The following is a 23,454-nucleotide window of genomic DNA, read 5'->3' on the forward strand; positions in this document are numbered from 1 at the left end:
GTGAAGTGGATTTCTCTCCTCCCCCTTCCTGTCGTAGCCCTCTGCAAAGCAACTCCTGGAAGTCAGAGACCCTCAAAACATGGGATGCAGTGGGGAGGATCTATGGTGGGAACGAAGGGGGAAACTGCAGCCAAAACACCCTTCTCCATGCTAATGGAAGTACCTTCCTGCTCAAGGAAGAGGGACTTTGGATCCAACCCAGATTCTTTTAAGCCTCCTTATATTTAAGGGTTCATTCTCCAAATCAGAATTATTAGTCACCCCTTGATTATCTCACCACACACTGATAATTCATGGTTGGAGCCTTGACCGCCCCACTATTTAATGTTTATGGCTGAAAAGTGAATCCAGCTTACTGATTTGTTGGCACCAAAGCAGGAAAAGGCGGCTCCCGCAAATAACTTAATGCAGGAGTTCAAGGATGTGGTCTTTTTTGCAGTCCAGTTTTGTAACCTCGTTTTATTAGTCACCAAAAGCCTTCATTCTTAAAAGTGCATCCAAGGGAGTGGACACCTAGCCCAGAGCGGAGCCCAAGCATCACAAACGGGATGGAACGTGCCTTACCTTCTTTGACCATTCCCACAGCAAGGCACTTCTGGAAACGACAGAACTGGCACCGGTTTCTCCGCCGTTTATCCACAGGGCAGTCTTTGTTGGCTAAGCAGATGTACTTGGCATTCTTCTGTACCGTGCGCTAGGGGAGAGAATTAAGGGGTAGGCATCACCCTCACGCAGAGATAATACCGTACATTTTCAACCTTGATGGTGGCAGGAACAAAGGCCTGTCTACCAGTGATTTATTAATTGCCAACATTTCCACAACCTGTGGTTTTGAGTTTCATAAGGGCACTGTCCCAAGGGCATGACAGAAGACATCTCATATTCCACGTGGGTGCACTTTCCAGCCACAGCTGAGCCGAAACATTTCCGCATGTGGGTAATATTACTGTAATGCCACAGAAATGTGGTGATGAAAGACAGAAGTGGTATCGAGCAAGCATGGCACAGGACTGTACCAAGACCTCCAATTGTCTCAACTCAACTAGAATGTATGAAGGTGCAAGACAGAAGTGGTATCGAGCAAGCATGGCACAGGACAGCCTGAAGCAACCTGTACCAAGACCGCCAATTCTCTCAACTCAACTAGAATGTATGAAGGTGTGTGATGTAGGGTTGGCACACATGGGTGTGCGAACACCCAGTCTGAGTAACTGTCACCCAGTGTGTGACAGTAAAATGCATAGATTTGGATCCAGATTAGCGTTTCTCCAAGCACTTCTGCCTGCAGAGTGCAATAACCCCACACAAAATACCCAGCCCTGTGAAGTTACATTTCTAGTATTTTAGAAAAGTGAGGTATTTACTAACTATTATCAATCCATGGTTTTCTCCCTCAGATCTGCAATTTAATTCTCAGTATGTATCAGACACTAGACTCTTCTAGAAGCAAGCAGCTGCAGGACCCACGCAAGTCAATGAACACACATTAATGGAACATGTCTGAGTGGCTGCATGGGTTAATTTGTCAGCCACTGTCAAGTCCCATCCCTGGATCTGCATATTGAGAATGCAAGCTGAGAGGACCTATGCAGCAATCTGCATATCCTGAAGCAATTGCAAGAATCAAAGTGAATCAAAGACTCAGAAATTTGACTGTGGGCATAGGGGCATGACTGCATCAAAGATGTTCATTGTTAACTGTAGCCATGTGAACGGAACTATGATTTCTCAGCACCCTCACCAGATTGCACCTCACAGGATTCTTTGGATGATGCAACAGCAATCCTTTGCAGCACAGACAAGCATTCAGAAACGCTTACCACTTTCTGAAATCTCAACTGTTATGCTCACATGCAATACGTCCCTCATCTGATACATGCAGGTGTCCAAAAATATTAATTTGGCTTACTGACCCCACCACTATTGGTGTTCACTACTAGGCCCCCTCCCCAAGCCCTCTATCTTGGGGAACAACAGTACTCTTTCACAGGATTCTTTGGATGATGCAACAGCGATCTTTTGCAGCACGGACAAGCATTCAGAAACACTTACCACTTTCTGAAATCTCAGCTGTTATGCTCACATGCAATATGTCCCCCATTTGATACATGCAGGTGTCCAAAAATATTAATTTAGCTTACTGACCCCACCACTATTGGTGTTCACTACTAGGCCCCCTCCCCAAGCCTATCTTGGGGAACAACAGTACTCTTGTGCTGGAGTACAGAGAAAGAGAGTCGTCCCCGTTTGCTATCTTCTACAAACTGCCGGGCAAGTGAGAATTCAGAGGTGGGCAGATGCATATGACTACAGGCACTGGCCTCCAGTCACTGGGGTCTACAAGAAGAGAGGAAGCTGCCAGCTCTATTCGGGCACTGTCTCCTGCAGAATTCTAAGCTGGCATCAATGAATAGCCCAAGACAGGGGCATTTTCCTCCTTGCCAGGGTCCAACAGATTATAATTTGGTTGGAAGAGCTATTTTCCCTTTTATGTGGCCTTCCCAAATTTCTGTTTTTAATAAGCAGCTAGTGGTGTGGGTGGATAGCTACAGCACCTGAGTGCCATCTTCTGTCTGGAAGATACCATGAAGAAATGCTTTTCTGGCACAAAACAACAACAAGAAGAGCTGGTTTTTATACCCCGCTTTGCTCTACCAAAGGAGTCTTTTAGTGGTTTACAATCACCTTTCCTTCCTCTCCCCACAACAGGCAACTTGTGAGGTAGGTGGGACTGAGAGAACTCTAAGAGAACTGTGACTGGCCCAAGGTCATCCAGCAGGGAATCAAACCCAGTTCTCCAGGTTAAAGGTTGCCACTCTTGGCCACTACACCAAACTGGCCATTTTGATCAAGACAATAATTTGCAACCAGGGTGGCTGTGGGATTGCTGGGTGCCAAGAGAACCACCCATTCATAGCCAGTTTGGTGTAGTGGTTAAGTGCGCGGACTCTAATCTGGGAGAACTGGGTTTGATTCCCCACTCCTCCACTTGCACCTGCTGGATGACCTTGGGCAAGCCATAGTTCTGACAAGAGCTGTCCTTGAAAAAAAGAGCAGTTTCTGTCAGAGCTCTCTCAGCCCCACCTACCTCACAGGGTGTCTGCTGTGGGGAGGGGAAGGGAAAGGAGTTTGTGAGCCACTCTGAGACTCCTTTGGGTAGTGAAGGGCGGGGTATAAATCCAATTTCTTCTCTTCTTCTAACATAAAAAGCATTTCTGGCAATTGCCAGCTTGGGTGATTTTGAAGGCTTAACCTTTGAGGGATGGGAGGCTCCAAGTCTTTAGTGGGCTTACCTCCTCCCTTCAAAATGTCCTTGCCATATACCCATTGTGAGGGGAATAGTATCTTCCACAATGACTGCCTTTATTAGGCAAGAGCAGAGAATGCTCTGATGACTGCAACGGTCAACAGCAGAGCCTCCCCAACAGGCCTTGAAACAGCAGAAGTCTTGGCATAGGTGTACAGGCTGCTGGGCGATGCTCACCTAATGGTACCTCACCACTGCGGAACTCCAGAGGCAGAACCAGGGAGTACTGGGTACAAAGTGAGAAGTGACAAATCCCTGCTTACCTTGAAAAAACCCTTGCAGCCTTCACAGGTCCGGACGCCATAGTGCTGACATGAGGCATTGTCTCCACACACAGCGCAGCGCCCCTCATTGGAACCGGGACTCCGTGCCTTTGTTGGAGAGAGGGAATTGTCCATCAGGCTGGGGCTGTCCAGGACTGGAGAGGTCTGGTTGAGCGGCAAAGGGGAAAAACTCACTGAAGGGGAGGTTTGTGGAAGTGAGAAGACGTCTCCATCCACCAAGTGCTGGTGGGCAGCTGACTGCATCTTCAGGGGACTCTGAGGAGGGATCACAGGGCTGTGAGCGGAGGGGCCAAAGGAGAAGTAGGAAGGATGGGCAGAGCCAGTTTTTGGCGGCTCTGTTGTCGTTGCTCCCGCCACCCACGGCCTCATGCCCTCATACGTGTGAGGGGGGGAATAGGCCCCAAAAGAGTTCTCCCAAGATGGCCCCTGGGAAGTCTGGAAGGTTGGTGTGGAAGGTGAGGGGACGGAGCACGGGCTGCCGTAATAGTCTGAGCCACTCGAGGACAGAGTCTCATCCAGCTGGCTGCTGAAAGAGCCAGGGTAACAGCCGTACACTTGGAAATCCTCCAGCTTGAAGGACGTTGTGGTAGGGTTTGCCGCTGGGATCTGGTAGAGGAAAGCGTCGAATTCACCAGTGTAATTGTCCATGAATGTGCTGAAGCTGGGCAGAGAGGTGGTGGCAGCAGTAATCTCTGTGTTCATCAGGTCCATGGTGGATTTGCCAAGCTCAGGGGTCAAGAGGTCTGCTGGGTAGCGCTCACAGGGTCCTCCGCTCTGAAGCAAGGTCCCATATTGAGTTTGGATACAGGGCATCTCTAGGAAAGGGAGGGAGGAAAAACAGCCCAGTTACTGGATATTCTGTCATAAGATCCTCCAAAAAGGATGCTAGCAGAGCTGGTGATTATAGCCCAGAGAGGCATGGGAACCTGACAGTAGGAAATGTCACTGATTAGAATGTATTTATTCCCCACTTTTCCTCATGGTTCAAGGGAAGAGATGGTCCTTTAGATATCGGCTACTAAGGAAAAAGTGGAAAGGGATACCCCACCGATGATAATTTTGAAGTCAAACAACAGAAGCCTGCACAAAGAAATCATATGAAGTGCACATCACAATTGTTGATGGTTTATTACTGCCATCCAAATAAGTGAGCTCATTTATACTTTTTTTTAAAAAACTGCGTACTCTTCTTATGCACTGTAACTGGACAGATTAGTTAGATGGCTGCTATAGTGTGGTCCCATGCAAAGTTACTGGTTTATTAGATAATGTGAGGAACATCATATATTGTACAAATTGGGCAACCCTCAAACAAGACCAAAACATTTCATTGACAGGAAATAACTGACATGTGTGCTGCCACATAAAATGGAAGAACAAGGCAAACCTCTCAGATGTAAAAGTAATCCTCGCATGCCGGGACATGATGTGCTTCTGACAGTACATCTGAACACAGCCTTGTTTAGGGGTGTGTGTGTGTGTGTGTGCGTGTTAAGTGCTGTCAAGCTGATCGGGGTGTTTGTTCACATGGCTCTCTGCCCACCTGCATGGCTGGTGGGGTTACTGTAGATAGCAGTGTGTGGTCAGCATAACCTTCTTTACCAGTACAGGCATTTTTACGGGTCAGGAGCGGAGGAGGAAGAAAGGCCACTGCGAGACTAGTGTAGTATTGCGCTCAGAGTCTTGTGCTAGGATCTGGGAAGCTGCTAAGGCAGCTTCACTGGGCCACCTTCGGCCAGTCGCAGGCCCTCCGCCTAATCCTACCCCCCCCATGGGACTGTTATCAGGATGAAATGGAAGAAGAAGAAGAAGAGATTGGATTTAGACCCCGCCCTTCACTTGGAGTCTCAGAGCGGCTTACAAACTCCTTTCCCTTCCCCTCCCCACAACAGACACCCTGTGAGGTGGGTGGGGCTGAGAGAGCTCTGACACAAACTGCTCTTTTTCAAGGACAGCTGTGCCAGAGCTTGTTACTGACCCAAGGTCACATCAGCAGGTGCAAGTGGAGGAGTGGGGAATCAAACCCGGTTCTCCCAGATTAGAGTCCGCACACTTAACCACTACACCAAAAGGTAGAGGAGAATGAAGCAAGCCACTCTGGGAGAAAGGCCAGGTATAAATGAAGTAAGTAAAGGGAAAAGGCCGGGTATAAATGAAGTAAGTAAAGGAAGTAGAAGCTAAAGAACCACACAAGGGCAATGGGAGAAGGAAGAGGAACGGAAGGACACAGAGTTTACTGAAGCTTCGTTTCATGAGGGTTAAGTTAAGGCAGAAGTATTGCCGAAGAACCAAGTAAATGTTCTGGGGCGGGAATTTAAGGCATACTGGACCACAAAGGAGGGTGGATGCAGCAGTTTTAAAACGTCTCCTTGTGAAGTCTGAGTTCTAACCAATTATCCAAAGAACCAAAATAGGCATAGAAACAGCCAAGTCTATCAAGCCACAAAGACTGAACAAGAACCTATTTGTTCTGTTTCGGTATGTGGTGCTTTCGCACATGCTAAATGATGCATTTTCAATGCATTTACTGTGTGAAATGGCAAAATCCACTTGCAAATGGCTGCTGAAGTGGATTGAAACTGCATTATTTAGCATGTGTGAAAGCACTCTATATCTCAGGAGTGCCTATGGCCAAGGCAAAAATTCCTGAAAGCCAGATCCTCAGTTTGGATTAATTCCAGATTTTCCTTTAAATTACACATCTATCAAGAAGTTTATTGTCTACGGAACACATAAACTCAGTAGCAGTACAGGCTAAATTGCTCTTAGAATCGCACTTTTTTCATCCCGTAATAATATGTACAAATTTCAGATTGGATGTATGAGGGAAGTGTGATCCTGTATCCACCCCCCCCCCCAATCCAGGGCATTAATATTATTTAACAGCAACACTTCATAAGGGCATCATGTGCACAGAGCAACACGGAAAGCTCTACTATGTTCTTTCCTGACAAGGGCATCATGTGCACAGAGCAACACGGGAAGCTGACTGGTGTAAGGGAACGGATTCAAGCTTTAGCCCTCTCTGTGCTTTTCATGCAAGTAGCAAAGAGGAACGCTACAAAGGAGAAACCCTGTTAAGTCACACCCTGGCCCAAAGCACTCCATATTTAGCTTAAAAACAGCCGTATTGGAACGAGCAGCTTCCATCTCCAGAGACTTGGCAAGGCAGCACATCTTAAATCAAACAGCTACCAAGCAGCGCCACAAACGAGCTTCCATCATCAAGACAGTGGCCCATAACTGGCTCTCAGGGAATGCCATGGATTTTAGCCACAAATGGCGCCCTGTAAAAGGAGAGACGTAACCAGAGTCTTGGGCTGAGCTGAAAGCCAAGACAGTAGTAACCCTTGTGGCAAGATGATAATGTCATTCATATCACAGACCTTTAAAGGCTAGGTTCTATTAGTTGAGGAGCTGCTACTTTAATGGACAGTAAAGGATGCTGGAATGTTGAGACACACAAAATCCAAGCCAACTTGACAGAGCCCTGCCACTGGAACAAAGTTAGGGTACTCTTCTTGGTGCTAATCAAGTGCTTTTTTCCATCTTCAGTTTTCAACTTGTCTTTGGTAGGAAAGACTCCCTGCCTTTGACCTATTTCACAGTAGAATAATCAAAACCCACAAATATGGACTGGTATGCATTGCCGCACCAGCCACAGATTAGCCAACTGGCCACTAGCTGATCTAGTGTGAGTAAATTATCACATCCCAAAGGCAGAAATAGGCTTTGCTCCCCAGCATCAGATGGTGCTCAGCCACTGCAGCTGTTAAGTCGCTCGCTTAACAAAGCAGTCGGAGAGTGATTCAGCAAGAACACAACTTTATTCTTCAACTCGAACACAACTTCAACACGGATCAACATCTGATAGCCAGAACAGCCTTTACATTGCAGCTGTCCTGCTTTTAAACATTCCCGGCTAATGTAGCCACACCCACTGTACAAATACCAACCAATAAGGTTGTTCACATAAGGACCAATCACGGATGTTCCCACTCAGGGAGCTTGCTTGAAAGTGATTGGTTAGGCACTTCCTGGGCTAGTAACACGATTGGATGGATTTGGATCCTAGCCCAGGACGTAGCTTTACATTACACTTCAATTAGATGTTTCACAACATATCATGCATTCAAGGCAGCTTTGAATACACTACAGCAGCAGAGCAGGGAGCCCTGGAGGACATGGAAAGCAGCTGGAGGAGCAACAGACAACCGGGATGACTCTATTGCAGAAATAAGGGATCGGCAAGCGCATCATTTCCTTCTGTGCACTTCTGCATCTCACCTATTACCATGAAAAAGTTAACCCAAGAATTTTGCAGCAATGACCACCACAGAAGATTTTGGGAATTAAAAGTGTCCCAGAGGACATTAAGAACTATTAAAGTGTTAAAAACCATTGCTGTCCTCAACCGTATGCTTGGTGGAACATCTCTACCTTGCAGGCCCTGCGGAATTGTAACAGCTCCCACAGGGTCCTGATGCTAACAGGCAGAGAGTTCCACCAAGTCGGAGCTAGGACTGAGAAGGCCCTGGCTCTAGTTGAGGACAGCCAGATGCTCTTTGGGCCAAGGACTTCCAGTAGATGTTGGGTCACTTGAGCGTATTGCTCCCTGGGGGGCATACCAGGAGAGGTGGTCCCATAGGTACATAGGAACTTATTGCTCAGTGACCCCTGTGGGGGTTCTGCCTGCCCATTGGGTGGGCTGCTCCAAGCCCATTTCCCCCCCAAAGGACAGCCATCTGATCTTTCTACTTTGGCATCTCTGTGCACGTATCAGTTACACACACGCTTGTGTTCCCATTTTCTACTTTGGCATCTCTGTGCACGTATCCATCAGTTACACGCTTGTGTTCCCATTGCTTTGTTGGCGAGTTGTTCCAGATTTCTAAAATAGAAACTTGAAGCTTAATTGTTAAAGCTTGTAGGAACTGCAGCTAATAGATGCTCTTCCTTGTGACATGGTATTTATTAGCTCTGTCACTGGCGTCTGCAAATGCAAAGGGCCATTTCCTGGGGCAGTGTAAATCCAGCTGGCTTCATGGTACAGGCCAGTCATCTAGTCTCAGGATTCAGTGGAAGAGTTATGGCAGTTAAGGAGGATCCACTACTGGTACTTGTCAGACATACTGGAACTCTCCCTCTGTTTTGATCATCTCTGGAGATATCCACAACAAAATGAAGATAAATGGCTTGACTGCTAGTAGTTACTCTGCCTCTACCTCAGAATAGGGAATGAGGCCCAAAGAAGAAGCAGTCTGGATCAACGCAGAGAGACAGGTGGACCTCAGAGAATCATCAAACACGGAGAAGGACCCCGCAGAATTGTCAAACACAGAGAAGGACAACAGGCATGCTTCATGATGTTCTGAAGGCATGCATTAGCTGGGCTACCAAAAGGTACAGGTGCACTCTTTCTACTAGACTCTATAGAAGTTTGTACCTTTCAAGGCAAGCCTGGAGCTTCCCATACTCCCTTGGGAGGGCTTACACACTTTTGCTTAGTAGCAACCTTGCCTGCAGCATAACTTGCTCTTGGGAATAGACATGTTGAAATACAGAGTAGTGTTGCCACCTTCTGAAGTATCCATTGTAGCTATGCCTTTACCTTTTTGCCATGCAAACACCAGTATCTCCTTTCTATGAAAAAAAAAGCTTTCCCTGCAGAAAAGCAAGTCAGGCTGTTTTCTGTCCCTATCAGTTGGCAACCCTACTGCAAACGACTGAATTCACATTAGCAACATTACAGGCCATTGTATGACCACTCTTGGAGTGGCAATTTTTTAAAAAATTGGTCATTGCTGCATTTCCACTAGCGATGTGCCTGGCCCTGGCCATACAATTCAAAGGGTGCTCAGTGGTATTCCTACAGAGGGTACCCAAGTATGAAAATATGGAACCCAAAATTTGCAATAGTTAGCATTTCCACTGTACGCACAAATTGGTTCTGCTCCATACACGACAGAACAGGCCCTCTCTGATGCAAGAGTTGTTTCCCACCTAAGAACCCATCTACCTGTTGCATGCTGCATATAAACACTCAGGCATGTGAGGTTGTTACCTGTACCCCCCTTGCCTCAAAGACCATGTAACGGAGCTACGCAAGAGTTAGCATGAGGCCTTCAGCAGCAAGGAACCTATGCAGAGGCTGTCTCCTCGAAGACAACCATGGGTTCCTAACCCTCTGCATTCCCACAGTCCTCCAAGTCACCCAAGAAGGGCAACAATACGGCACTGCTATAATGATGCATCCACCTCTTCAGCCGCCCGTTTGAGATAGTTATTTATTTATTTGATTGCTACCCCGCCCTCCCCACCGGAGCAGGCTCAGGGGGGCTTACATAAAAGTTAAAACCAGGGGTCGTTTCGTAGAAAAAGAGCTAGGGGAACTCATTAGCATAATGCATTAGCATATGCCACACCCCCTGACATCACCGGAAGTGTGAGCTACGCAAGAGTTAGCATGAGGCCTTCTGCAGCAAGGAACCTATGACATCTGGAAGCCCAGTTTTGTGCAGAGGCTGTCTCCACGAAGACAACCATGGGTTCCTAACCCTTTGCATTTGCCACAGTCCTCCAAGTCACCCAAGAAGGGCAACAATACGGCACTGCTATAATGATGCATCCACCTCTTCAGCCGCCCGTTTGAGATAGTTATTTATTTATTTGATTGCTACCCCGCCCTCCCCACCGGAGCAGGCTCAGGGGGGCTTACATAAAAGTTAAAACACATAAAACAAAGCAAATATAAAACTTGCAAACATACTTGTTTTTTTTAAAACTCTAATGGCGTCCGTAATAATCATCAAAAGCAACAGATGCACTGGCACCTGTCAAGCCTGGAGAGATACTTGCACAGGGAAGTGATTCACATTAGGGCTGGTTACTCTGCAATGGGGGAAGGGATGCCTTTTTATTGTACAGCCTCGCTCAAATGCTAGTTTCCCTTTTTTTGGGTTAAAATATGGTTTGTATTTAATAAACCCATGCCCTACATGTTGCAGTCCTGAAGCACAGCTGGAGTAATCCTCGTGATTTCAGTGGAGTTTCTCTAGTGCTAGGAGCTGAAGGATTTCTGTTTCCAGGGTCTTTCGGAGGAAAGTTGGAGAGCAGTGGGTACTATTCACCGTGGCTCAAGCAGTACCAACACTTGCTGCCTTCTGGCATCAGGTAGTGCTCAAAAGCCCCCCCTGCTGGAGAGTCAGAACAGCAAAGATGGACCCATCTCTGTACACGCCAATGTATTGGTGCAAATTTCAGGGTTTTTAAAAGAAGAATTCTTAACTCTGTCGGCAAGAATAGAAGCTGCTGCTCAGATTACTGTGCACTGTGTGCTTCCAACAGAGACAGGGAACATGCAACAAGGATCAACAGGTTATTATTGTCATTTTGAAACATTTGGGACGTTAACCGCTAAATTTAAGGAGGTAAAAGATTTCTCAGTGAAAAGCAATTTCTTACACGTTTAGTATAGTATAACAACTGCTAATTTACCCCTGAACATAATTACTTGTGCTTCAGCCAGTTTGAATGGGGTCTGTGCATTGGCCGTATCCAAGTCCAAATTTGCTTTGCTACACAGAGACAGGATGGCCATCTTCCACCACCCAGCAGGTCTCCTGTGCTGTTAGCAGCTGCATGAGAGGTAGTAATCAAACAGGTATAACTTTCTTTAGCACACAGATGTACTAATGGGGAAGGCTACACTTACTGACTTTCTGACCTCCAAAAGGAGATAAAAACTCTTTCTGTACCATGCAGGACTGACATGGGCTAGAAGAAAAAATGTTTCAAGTTCTTTAAGAAGCCATACTTTAAAGAAAAATGAGAGATTATGGAGGTTTTGTAATCTGTTTTGTGTCTCAATGAAAAAGGCAGACAATAAAGTAAATAAACAGATAGGTACCAAAACCAAAATTTAAGACACCCCAGTGATCAGTTGCCTAGATTTTTTCCAGTCCTGTTTGGTGGACAATTAAAAGAACGTTTAACTGTCTGTGCTAACCTACTAATCAATAACTCTCTCAGTGGGTATTTATTTAGTGGAAACGGGTTCTAATGTAACCCAAGTGAGACAAACTGTTCTTTGGAAGTGCCACAATTATGGCGCTGCTTGGGTTACTCTATAATTACTCTATGACTGAAATCTCCATTTTGTTGCCACAATGAACACATTGACTGATTTTCAGGTTTTCAAGCCAGGTTTTTTTTTTTTAAAGGACGTGGCCTGCATTGGCCAAACAGCAGCCACTGTATGTTTAAGACAGATCTGTAGCAAGTTGACTCTGTCAGCCTTTGAAGTCTAGCACACCAAGGAAACTAAAGGAACCCTGGTCGCTGCAAAGGAACAGGCTGCCAGGTGCTTGAATTTGATGCTGCACCTGTTGTTTGGAGCATGCCAGGAACTGCAAGCGCCAAACAGCCACATGAAAAGGAGCCACCAGAAGAGCTTCCTGATTTATGCCTTTCAGCACCAGTGCTGGTAGAAAACTGCTTTGCAAATCAAAACTCAGAGTTAATTTTTTAAAACCATTCTCTCTTTTTGACAGGCAAGGGGGGGGGACACTCCAAATACCTAGTACTTCCTTTTTTTCTAGAGACATTCACATACCCTCCCCCATCACGAAGAGAAGAGTGATTCCTGCAATTGGAAACTGATGCAGATTATGTTGGTTGTTGTTATCCATTTCAACAAAATGCTCCAATCTAATTAAGACCAGCTGTCCCCCAGAGGATCCGACTTTATTTTGCAGATGCAAGCCTGGCACCAACAGTTCTCATCTAGCCGGCCCCACAGGGTGAGAGACATGCTGCCAAGCTGACTGGGAACAAAAATGCTGCTTGTATGTTTGGGGGTAAAAGCTTGCAAACTTTCCAGCTATGCAGAAGCCTTTCCTAGGAAGGCGTCATTCATCTGATAAGATATACCTCATCTGTTTTTTCACTCTAAAATATGGACCAACACAAATAACCAGCGGTTCCACTATTGTCTTGGGAGCTGGATGGTCTTTATTATTAAATCTGTAATTTTTCATTACAGACCACTGCAATTTACTCTACAGTGTACAGTGGTTGCCTGTCAAGCGTTGGGTTAAACTGTGTTCCTTGCTAACCAGACCAGCTATGAGACTTTGGCCCAGCTGAGGTGGCACCCCCCCTTCTGCGCTGCTGCTATGATCAAGGCTGCAGGAAAAAGATGGGGGGGAGGGAATCCACTCTGCCGCTTAGCTTAGCGTCACTGGGACACACCTGCCAAAACTCCCACAAGCTCAGGTTACTGCAACTTCATCCTTTACAATGCAAATGTGGACTTTGAGAGCTCCCATTTGAAACAAGCTCCCCATTATCATTTTGGTCCACCCAAACCAAGCCCCCTAGCCAGATTCTCTTGCACTTTTAGTCTTCCAAAGGAATTAGCATTTCCCTGGTTCTGCAACAGCATCTCATGCATCCCCTCATGCACTGTGCAGCTTCTCATATTCAGATATCAACTTCTTTTCCTCATGATTATTTTTGACATCAAGACTTTTCCTTGTAGGCAAAAGAATAAAAACAGTTTGCAGTGATATTTCACGGATATTCTATTGTATGATATGTATGACGTAGTCCCATGTATTGAATATTATGCAACAAGCAGATTATTAAAAGTTTGCAGCTGCTGACTGTAAACCGATGATAAAGGAGGCACAAATGCTTTCCTAATGCCATTCCATTTGTGGAATCGTTTTTGTGAATATGCACTTGCAGCTGATGTTTTAAAGTTCCTGCTCTAGTAAAATGAGCAGGCAGATCCTGGTAGACCTGGCAGATTAACTCTTCCACAGTTGCAGTCCAAGACACACCTACTCGGAAGTAAGGCATATGGAGATGACGGAGGCTTACCGCTGAGTAAACACGTGTCAAGCGAGCTGCAAACAAAACTCTAGATACAACCTTTAAAAAGTTATTCCATACGGTTGGACTGGAAAGGTTAGCTGCAAATTCATCCTAACGCATTACCAGAAACGACTGTTCTTTATTAGTATTCCCGCAGCCCCGAAATTCCTTTTCCCCGTGCACAGCATACTTTCCAGAGTGCGAGTTCCCCGCAAAAAGATGCAAAGTGACCATTTTTCGAAATCTAAAGTTAACTCTGAATAGAAATGCATTCAAAATAAACAACTCGTGAACCCCGAAGCCTTCTGGCCCTCCAACCCCACACCCCGCCCCCTCTCCCCCTGCAAGCCCGGGTCTTTAAATGCAATCCAGTTGACTCCCCCCCCCCCTTTCCATCTGTCAGGGCGCGCGAAGCATGCTTGCGCCTCACGGCAAGTAACTGCGAGAAATCCACGTACCCAGGCGCACTCCGGGAGTCTGGCGGTAGTGCGGTCCGCTCGCGGGCTGGGATTTTAAGGCCCCCTTCCCTCAGGCGCATCGAGAGAGGCTTGGCGATTTCCCGCCGCCGCGCTGCTCCAGCCCGAAGAGCGACAAGAGACCGCCACACACTCGCACCGGCGCCGAGAAAGCCACTGGGGCTCACCAGCCCGCGGCCAGGAGATTCTCTTAAGCTCTCTGTGACGCACAGGCGAAGGGGTGGGCAGCGAGGGCGGGGGGATCCTCTGACGCACGCGCCCGGCTGCAGCCTTCACCATACAAGGCAAAAAGGGGCGGAATGTTCCGGCGCCCGCGGGGCAAGGGGAGGGGTCGGAATGTCTGTGCGGGTGACGCACGCGGGGTTCCATTGACGCACGCCTTGGAATTGTTTGATCTAAAAATAGCACGAGCTGCCCCCGGCTAAAAATAGAGCCTTTTCCTAAGCGGGGGGAGGAGAGAAAGTGTCATAGGAAGAACCAAAAACGGGGAACCGGCAGGATCCGAGGCACGGAACTGCAGGGGCGATGGCAGCAAGCTGGGGGTGCAGAGCGGGAGCGCAAAACTCGCGGACCCATCTGTTGCCGGCGTCGCGCTAGTCCCACTGGATTCTTCACCCCGCAACTCTGGAGCAAAGTCCACGTCCCGGGACGCCGCTCTGCAATACAGACACACCTTTAGCCTTCAGTGCCGCTTGCGCCCCCTTCCTGCCCGTTGCCCTCCTCCAGCCCAGCCCAGGTGGGTCCCGGGATAAGTCCCAGCCCAGCCCGCCCACTGTTGCGCCTTCCTTGCCTCTCGGCTTCTAGGGTCCTCCTCCATCTCTCCCCCCCCCCCGCCCCAGCCAGTAGCTCCTCCCCTTCCTGGGAGCAGGCATCGCTCCGACCTGTAAGAGGCACCGGCTTCAAAGCAGAGTTCTCAAAGGAAGTCCATCGAGGCTTGCAGGCGCGTGCCAGAAAGGGGGGGAGGCATTGCTTCTGATGGTGGCGGGAGCCTGGCACGACAGCCCCAGCTGTGGCCCAGGACACCGGGAAGCCCTCAAAAACCTTCTACACCGCCGGCGTCTGTGCCCAGAGAAAGACTGAAAAAAACCAAGAAATGGGTGGGGTTGGGGTTGGGGTTGGCTGGGGTTACAACTATTACTGGCCTGGCCCTCCAGGTCTTTAACAGCTGACTCTGAAAACCAGGAGATATGAAGCGATGGGGAAAGTTTTGCTTTTTGAATCTCCCTTATAGTGGGCTCTCCTGCCAACCTAGCAGTTCGAAAGCAAGAAATTGCAAGTAGATAAATAGGTACCACTTCGGTGGGAAGGTAACAGCGTTCCGTGCGCCTTGGTGTGTAGTCATGCCGGCCACATGACCACGGAAACGTCTTCGGACAGCGCTGGCTCTTCGGCTTTGAAACGGAGATGAGCACCGCAACCCTAGAGTCGGATTCGACTGGCTTTCGAGCAAGGGAAACCTTTACCTTTACCTATAGTGGGCTGCTGGTTAAAAAGCACGGGAGGGGAGCCAGTAAAAAGGTGACTGCTCCCAGGAAAGCGAATTTTAGCAGATCTCCCCACCCCAATCCCATCACCATTGACAAAAGCTGGCCTCCTCCTGTCTTGATGCAATGGACTATTTTAAATTTACCTTTCATTTACAACACTCCCTCTATGCACTGTTACTATCAAGCCTGCGTTCTTAACCCAACCCTAGAAAGCGTCAGTTCTTTGCACAACATAAGGGGTGTTTAAAGACATCGATATGCACCATTGCATAAACACTGACACAGATTTATTAAGGACAACTCCTTTGAGGGATAGAGGAAAAAATGCAGTCACTGGGGAAACTGATCTTTGTTAAGATAAAAAGCAGAGCCCAGCTGAGCTGCAGGAAACATTTTTTCCCCTTTATTGCCAGTTCCAGCCGGCAGGGTGTGTTTAGAGGGAAACAGCCTTAGTGGAACCCCGTGAGCTTGCTCAATCAAGCAAGGGAAACCAGAGATGTGGGTGACTCAGGAGTCCAGAAAATTAGGTCAGCTTCCAGTCTGGACCTCGGCACACCTGTTGCTGGCTGGGTGGCTTCCCCTCCATGGCCTACCCCTAAACACATCGTGGAAGCGTTTCACCAGCTTCCGGAGAGCCTTGTTTATTTTCTGATTTATTTGGGAAGTTTGTGTGCCTCCCTCTCCAGAGCCCTTGGAGACAGCTCACAAGTAAAACAATTAAAGGCAGAGATAATTACAACAAATCATGCCAAGAAAAGAAGCCAGCTCAATAAACAAGTGTAGCAGCACATGAAACAAACAGAGCAGGTATTGATAAAACAGGCAAGGACCAGACCATAAAACAGCTTTCAACAGACAGACAGCATGGTGCAGGGGTTAGTGTTGGACTAGGATCTGGGAGACCCAGGTTCAAATTCCCCCTGTCAGTGAAGCTCACTGGGTGACCCTGGGCCAGTCACACACTCTCATCCTCACCTACTACCTCACAAGGATGTTGGGAGGATAAAATGGAGACGAGAACAACATAAGTCCCTTTGGGTCCCCGCTGGGGAGAAAAGGGTGATATAAATAAATGAAAAGATGGCACCCTTTAGTTAGAAGGCTGGGGTAAAGAGACAAGCTTTAGCCTAGTGCCAAAAGTAGAGTCAAATAGGCACCAGGAGGCCTTCTTTCTTTTTTTTTGGGGGGGGGTCCCAAAGGCAAGGCACCACCACTGAAAAAGCCCCATCTCTGGTCACCGCCCACCTCACCTCTGGAGATAGGAGCAGAGACCAGGAGGGCGCAGGAGAAGGATCTTCACTGCTGGGCAATATGGGAGGAGGCTTAGGAGAGCTGTCCTCCTGAGGCGGGGCACAACCCAAGCCAGTTTGGGGCAGTGGTTAAGTGTGTGGACTCTAATCTGGGAGAACCGGGTTTGATTCCCCACTCCTCCACTTGCACCTGCTGATGTGACCTTGGGTCAGCCACAAGCTCTGGCACAGCTGTCCTTGAAAAAGAGCAGTTTGTGTCAGAGCTCTCTCAGCCCCACCTACCTCACAGGGTGTCTGTTGTGGGGAGGGGAAGGGAAAGGAGTTTGTAAACCGCTCTGAGACTCCAAGTGAAGGGCGGGGTATAAATCCAATCTCTTCTTCTTCTTCTTCAAAGACCCCCCCCCTTTCTTTGGAACCAGCTCTCCAACCCTACTTAAATCTTGGCTCCTCTGCAGCACAGTCCCCTACAGGAGACGGGAACAGCAGCCCACGGCACAGACAAGTTCAGACTCCTGTGCTCCAGTTCAAATTGGGTCAGTTGCAAGTCGCAGTTCCACATGAATCGGTTTAGCTCGGAAATCTATATGCCACCTGTCCCGAAAGCTACACAGAGTGGCTCATGAAGTTAAACATGATTTTTTTTTAAAAAAAAAATCACTATCAAAGCAAGCTATAAAAAGCATAATTTGAGCATTTTAAGCATCTCAAGGGTGTGTACAGCAGCATGGTTAAAAGCGGTAAGATGACAGTTTGCAGATGAACAAGTTTAAGTCCACTCTTCCAAAGCCTTCCCAGCTAGCATCCTGTCTTCCTCCACTACACGGGGAGAAGACTCCTAAGAAAATCATAATGCCCAAATAGGCCTGTCCACTGCAGGCCAAAATAGTGAAAGGCCTACTAGATGTTCGAAGGAAGCCATCTGACCACCCGTCCTGTACAGTTCAGCAGCCCCACTGGCTACTGCTCTTCAAATCACTTAACTTCCATCCCACCCTCCTCAGTGCAGTCAACTGTTGTGTGCTCAGGAAGCTCCGGCCTCTTAAGGACAATGCAGCTTCAAAAGGAAGTCACTAATCATCATTCTCCCTCCTCACTGACTAATTCACATGACTCCATGCTATTGGCTGTGACAACCAAAAGCCACGAAAGAACTGGAGCATGGCTGTTTAGGGGGCGGGATTACTGAATTCCATTCCGTTCCACTGAAGTCTGCCGGCTGATGTCCTGCAAGATTTTTGGAAAGATAAAGGCATCCTTGTGTAGCCCAGGGCTCTGCCCTTTCAGAGTTCCAAGCTTCGCAAGAGATATTTCTAACCTAACCCTACTCTATCGTCAGTTGTTGTTGTTGTTTGAACATATTGCCAAACAGATCCAGCTGAAAAAAGATTCTGGTTAGTTTATGTTAAAATGTAGCTTTTTTAAAAAAACTGGAAATTTATTTTTCTTGTTTTTTTTAAATTCTCTATGGCCTTCATTTTTGTTAATGCAATAGTATCCCTTGATGTAGTATTATATGTACTGGGCTGTATCAGTGCGGTACCACCATGCCACAGAGTCCACCCTCCAAAGCAGCCATTTCCTCCAGGGGAGCTGATCTTGGCCGTCTGGAGATCAGTTGCAATAGCAGGAGATCTCCAGGTGCCACCTGGAGGTTGGCCACTGTAGTATGGACTGATTAAATTTTGCATTTTTGCATTTGTTACTGTTCTCTTCTCTTTTACAATGAAGTCATAATAATAATTTTTAAAAGGAAAAACGTGATACATTTCTATGACTTTTGAAGTAGCTTCCATGTGCCATATGTCTTCACTGCCGCCTATCCCACTCAGAAGACTAGAACAGAGGTGGGCTGGCTTCCAAGTCTTGCTCGGTCTACTTTTTAAAACAAACTGAACTTCCCATTACCAACTATTGTGTTTTATGCTTTCAAAGCAAGTATGCATACTCAGGACCTCTTTAACAATCAAGGCATAACCAAACTGTGTCAAGCAATTCTGTGCCAATGGGATAACCTAGTAATGCTGTATACACACCGTTATGGGGCAGGTTCCAGCTTCCAGCTTCAGTTTCTGATATTTCTCAGGAATATTTATTTATTTATTAGATTTGTACCCCGCCCTCCCGCCAAAGCGGCTCAGGTCGGCTTACAATGTTAAAACCAACATAAAATACACTCAATAAAATTACAGAAAATTACAATTTAAAACCAATTAAATGTGGCAGCGTGATATTATAAAGTGCAAATGCAACACAACTGATGAAGTCATTCTTACTGGAACGCCCGGCAAAAAAGCTCCGTTTTCATGGCCCTGCGGAATTGCTGGAGGTCCCGCAGTGCTCTGATCTCACTTGGGAGCTTGTTCCAGAGCGTTAGTGCCGCCAGGGAGAATGCCCTGGTCCTAGTAGCCGCCAACCTGGCGTCCCTAGGCCCAGGGAGGGTCAGGCAGTTTTGTGCTCCAGATCGCAGTGCTCCCTGGGGAACATGCGGGGAAAGGTGGTCCCTTAGGTAGGCAGGCCCCTGACCATAAAGGGCTTTAAAGGTCAAAACCAGCACCTTGAAGTGAATCCGGAACGCTATTGGAAGCCAGCGCGACTTTAGCACAGGCTGGATGTGCTCCCGCATGGGGAGGCCCATCAACAGCCTGGCTGCAGCGTTCTGCACCAGCTGTAGCTTCCGAAGTTGCCCCAAGGGCAGCCCCATGTAGAGAGCATTACAGTAGTCCAACTTCGAGGTGACCATAGCGTGGATCACTGAAGCCAGATCATTGCGTTCGAGGAAGGAGACCAACTGCCTAACCAGCTGGAGATGGTAAAAGGCTGTCTTGGCAGTGGCTGCTACCTGGGCCTCCATTGTCAGGGAAGAATCCAGGAAGCAGATGCTAGGAAACTTCTTTCTCTGCCTAAGCCATTGGAGAACAGCTGCCAGTCTGAGTAGACAATGTTGAGCAAGATGGACCAATGGCTTGCCTCACTATAAGGCAGCCTCATCTGAATAGACTCAGGGTCTTGCTTAAGTACGGTAATGCTTTGCCAGATGAGATAACGGACCTAGATCATCCCTGTTTGCAAGAAACCCAGCATAATCAGCAAGCACTTAGGAGAGCCACCAAGAAGGAGTCAACAGACTCCAATCTACCTTCTGCCAACCCTGGACTACACGGGCATGAGCCAGGCAGGTTCAAACAGCTGTACAGCAATGAAGTCCCATTGGTGGCCCTGAGAGAGTGGCCAGTGGCACCCTAAGCGCCTTAGTGAAAGAAACGGGAAGCCCACATAATCATTTCCCAAGCATTTATCGGAACTGATCACAGAACCAAGAATAACACTGGGGAATAGCTACACCCAAATACCCAACAAGATGCCTCTTGCTTCCTAGAGAAAAAGCTCCCGGTTACTGAAAAAGCATGTAGAAATATCTCGTAAAGACTGCTGGGGGGGGGGGGGGGGGGGGCAGGGGAAGGAGGCCAGCTTATTGTGAACAAGGTGCCTTTCATAACTGCGAAACGCAGCAATCCTATGCACCGTTAAACCCACTGGGATGCACTTCTGAATAAATCTGCAATAGCATCAGTTACGTCTACCCTACCAAAAGCTTGATTTCACAGTAAGGTAAAGGTAAAGGTTCCCTTGCTCGAAAGCCAGTCGAATCCGACTCTAGGGTTGCGGTGCTCATCTCCGTTTCAAAGCCGAAGAGCCAGCGCTGTCCGAAGAAGTTTCCGTGGTCATGTGGCCGGCATGACAAAACACCAAGGCGCACGGAATGCTGTTACCTTCCCACCGAAGTGGTACCTATTTATCTACTTGCCTACTTACCTACTGCCTTAAAGATCATCACTATTGCTGCCCTCTCATGTCTCTGGTGCCTTGTAGAATTTAGCCATGGGGGAAAAAATTCATTCCCTGTGGGAATTGATTCTCCGTCTGGAGCCCTCTCTTCCAGTTCCCCAACTCGGTGATACATCAGACGGCACCCTCAAAGTGGAATTTTGCAGGCCAAGCATAAAAGACACCAATAACTCAGCACCAGGAAAGATTGATGCATTTTCCTATTGTTAAAAATATATTTAGCCTTGGCAGTCTCTGGATTTGCTTAAAGGCTTCATGTTTGTAAAACCAACTACGTAACAAGACGCGTTTTTATTGCATGTTTGAGTAGAAGCCCTGGCCGGCATCCCAGAGCTGCTGGTGTAGAGGAATGCATGGAATGCTTCCAGCAGCTTCACTGGCTTTTTTAAGGGCAAGCCCCCAAATTTAAGGAATGTCAAACTGAGGTTGTCCTGTAAAAAAGAATGGAATGAATCCACTTGGTAAATGAGGCCATCATTGCCTAAGAATGAGAGTGGGATGCCTCCAGATTTTTTTTTTTAAAGGAATCCTGAGCTGAGGACACCCTCTAAAAAAGAAAGAAAGAGAAGGACACACGTGGTAAATATTGCTATGAGACCATGATTGGCCCAAGAAGGAGGGTGCATGATTATTCTTGGTCAACCAAGGTATCAGTCCAGTCCCAAGCTGGACAGTGGCCATCTTTATAATCAGAAATAACTGATCTCTGCCAGAGCTTTGTTTTATTTAATAGGGTGGCCTTGGAATAGGTTTCCTCGGATTAGAAGCACAGAATCCTGGGGCTACTTGGAAATGCTCAAGTCTCAGGTTCCTTATGCAACGATGGGATTATGGGATGAGCACCAGGTGCTTCGTTTTGTTCCGCAGAATGTACAGAATGGGACCTTTTGAGAACAGCGTTTCTATTAAGGGATATTGCTGTTGTTTCTGATCTCTGTTTAATGTTTGTAGCCAGCGTTTCTATTAAGGGATATTGCTGTTTCTGATCTCTGTTGAACGTTTGTAACTGGTTGTTGTCTTTTGTAATCCGCTTCAGCCTTGACCTGGATGGCCCAGCCTGGCCCAATCCTGTCAGATCACAGAAGCTAAGCAGAGTTGGCCCTGGTAAGTCCTTGGGTGGGAGACTACCAGGGAAGCCCAGGGTTGCTGCATGGAATAAGGCAATGGCAAAGTGCCTCTGTTCCTCTCTTGCCTTGAAAAAACCCTACAGGGTCGCCATAAACCAGCTATGACTTGACAGAAAGGCAGACTATGAAGTAAACACAGCGAGCTCTCCTCCTCTGGAGGTTTCCAAGCAGAGGCTAGTTGGCCATCTGACAGCAATGCTGCTTCTGTGAACTTGGGGAGATCATGAGAGGAAAGGAAGGAAGGCTTGCACCAGTCCTTAGTTCTCGTGGCCCTTTCTTACACACCCAGGGAAATGCTGATCTCCACTTTGGGGTCAGGAAGCAATTTTTCTCCAGGCCAGTTTGGCCGGGGATCCTGGAGGTTTTTTGCCATCTTCTAGGCATGGAGCAGAAGTCACTGGGTGTGTGTGTGTGTGGGGGAGGTATTTTTGAATTTCCTGCATTGTGCAGGGGGTGGACTAGATGACCCTAGAAGACCCCTCCCAACTCTATGATTCTATGAAATATTGGTTACTGGACATGACACAGAGGAAGGTAATGGCAAACCACCTTTGAAACATCTCTTGCCTTAAAAACAAGTCTAGCTGGCCACCTAGCATAGCATAACACTAAAAGAGCTAGAACTTCTGCCTGCCAGACAATCTTAGGATCTCCTGACTATACGACACACAATGTCATGCAATGACAACAGCAACACTGGACTCGACTTTAGCGGACAGACTTGACTTGAGGTCGTTGGCTATACGACACACAATGCCATACAATGACAACAGCAACACTGGACTTGAGCGGACAGACTTGACTTGAGGTCATATCCCTCCTCAGCCATGGAAGCCTCCTGGGAGACTTGGGGCTAATGACCATTTCTCAATCTAATGTACCTCACAAAGTTGTCGTGTAAAGATGAAACCGCTTCAGCGCTCCACAGACGAAAGAATACAAAGCAAAACAATTTTTGAAATTGATTTTTGGCTCCGAAATCCTGCTTTACTTGATCAGCAAAATGCATCTACTGACAATTCCAGGACAAAGGAGGGGCAACATCTCTCTCTCTCTCTCTCTCCACACACACACACACACACATACGCACAAAGAAGCAAAGAAGAAAGTAGACTTCAAAGAAGAACTATGAAACCACTGTTTGAAAGCAGTGTGCGTACAGTCACCCAATCCTCTAACCAGTTCAAATGGAAAGTTCCATTGAAATGCATGTGGGGTATTTCAAGTAAGCCTTACTGATGTCTAAGAAAGAGTAAAGATCTTCCCTGAACTCATGGAAAGATGGCTTGCTATTGTGGGGCGGGGGGCGGGACCACTCAGATCTCTGTGCCTTAACTATGGGCAGTAGGCCTTCTTTCCTCTTTTATACTTTCCTCTCTTATACTCAAGCAAATCTCTGAAAAGTTCCCCAGGGCAGAAGACTGTATCCACACACGGGATACCCTCTGCTCTGGGCTCCATTCTCAGCCAACATGTTACCACCAGCAGTGGCAACACATATGTAGCTGCAGAATGAACACACACGTTCCAAAAGAATGAAAGCAGCTACAATGAAAAACAACCTAGAATTCAAGTAATCTATGAGAAAAGGCTGGAAGAGTTAACCACATTTAGCATAGATAAAAAATGGGGGGGGGGACGACTGTCTTTTAAAATAAGGATATTATTAAGAAAGATTTGTTCAGACTCATCCAAACGTACAGCTGTCATTACCAGACAATTTATAGTTGCATAACCTCTGAACTATTGTTTTTTTTACAGGTGCCCCAAATCTCTCTCTCTTGTTGGGGATGAAATT

At 47.3% G+C, this 23,454-nt stretch overlaps 1 protein-coding gene across 2 annotated transcripts in view; it reads right to left on the reverse strand.

Moving 5' to 3' along the window:
* NR4A1 (nuclear receptor subfamily 4 group A member 1) overlaps positions 1 to 23,454 on the reverse strand; it is a 41,538-nt gene that overhangs the window by 7,462 nt on the left and 10,622 nt on the right. The window contains exons 1-3 of one of the 2 annotated variants that reach the window (XM_015429667.1): positions 13,929 to 14,089; positions 3,571 to 4,406; positions 565 to 694 (exon numbers count right to left, since the gene is read on the reverse strand). In XM_015429667.1, coding sequence (XP_015285153.1) covers positions 565 to 694; positions 3,571 to 4,404 — 964 coding nt within the window. In that variant the 5' untranslated portion in view covers positions 4,405 to 4,406; positions 13,929 to 14,089. Of the gene's footprint in view, positions 1 to 564; positions 695 to 3,570; positions 4,407 to 13,928; positions 14,090 to 23,454 lie in introns of those variants that run through there. The other variant, XM_015429658.1, reaches the window with a different exon arrangement.

This window comes from Gekko japonicus, unplaced genomic scaffold, assembly GCF_001447785.1.
Source record: "Gekko japonicus isolate JY-2015 unplaced genomic scaffold, Gekko_japonicus_V1.1 scaffold947, whole genome shotgun sequence".
Lineage (NCBI taxonomy): Eukaryota > Metazoa > Chordata > Lepidosauria > Squamata > Gekkonidae > Gekko > Gekko japonicus.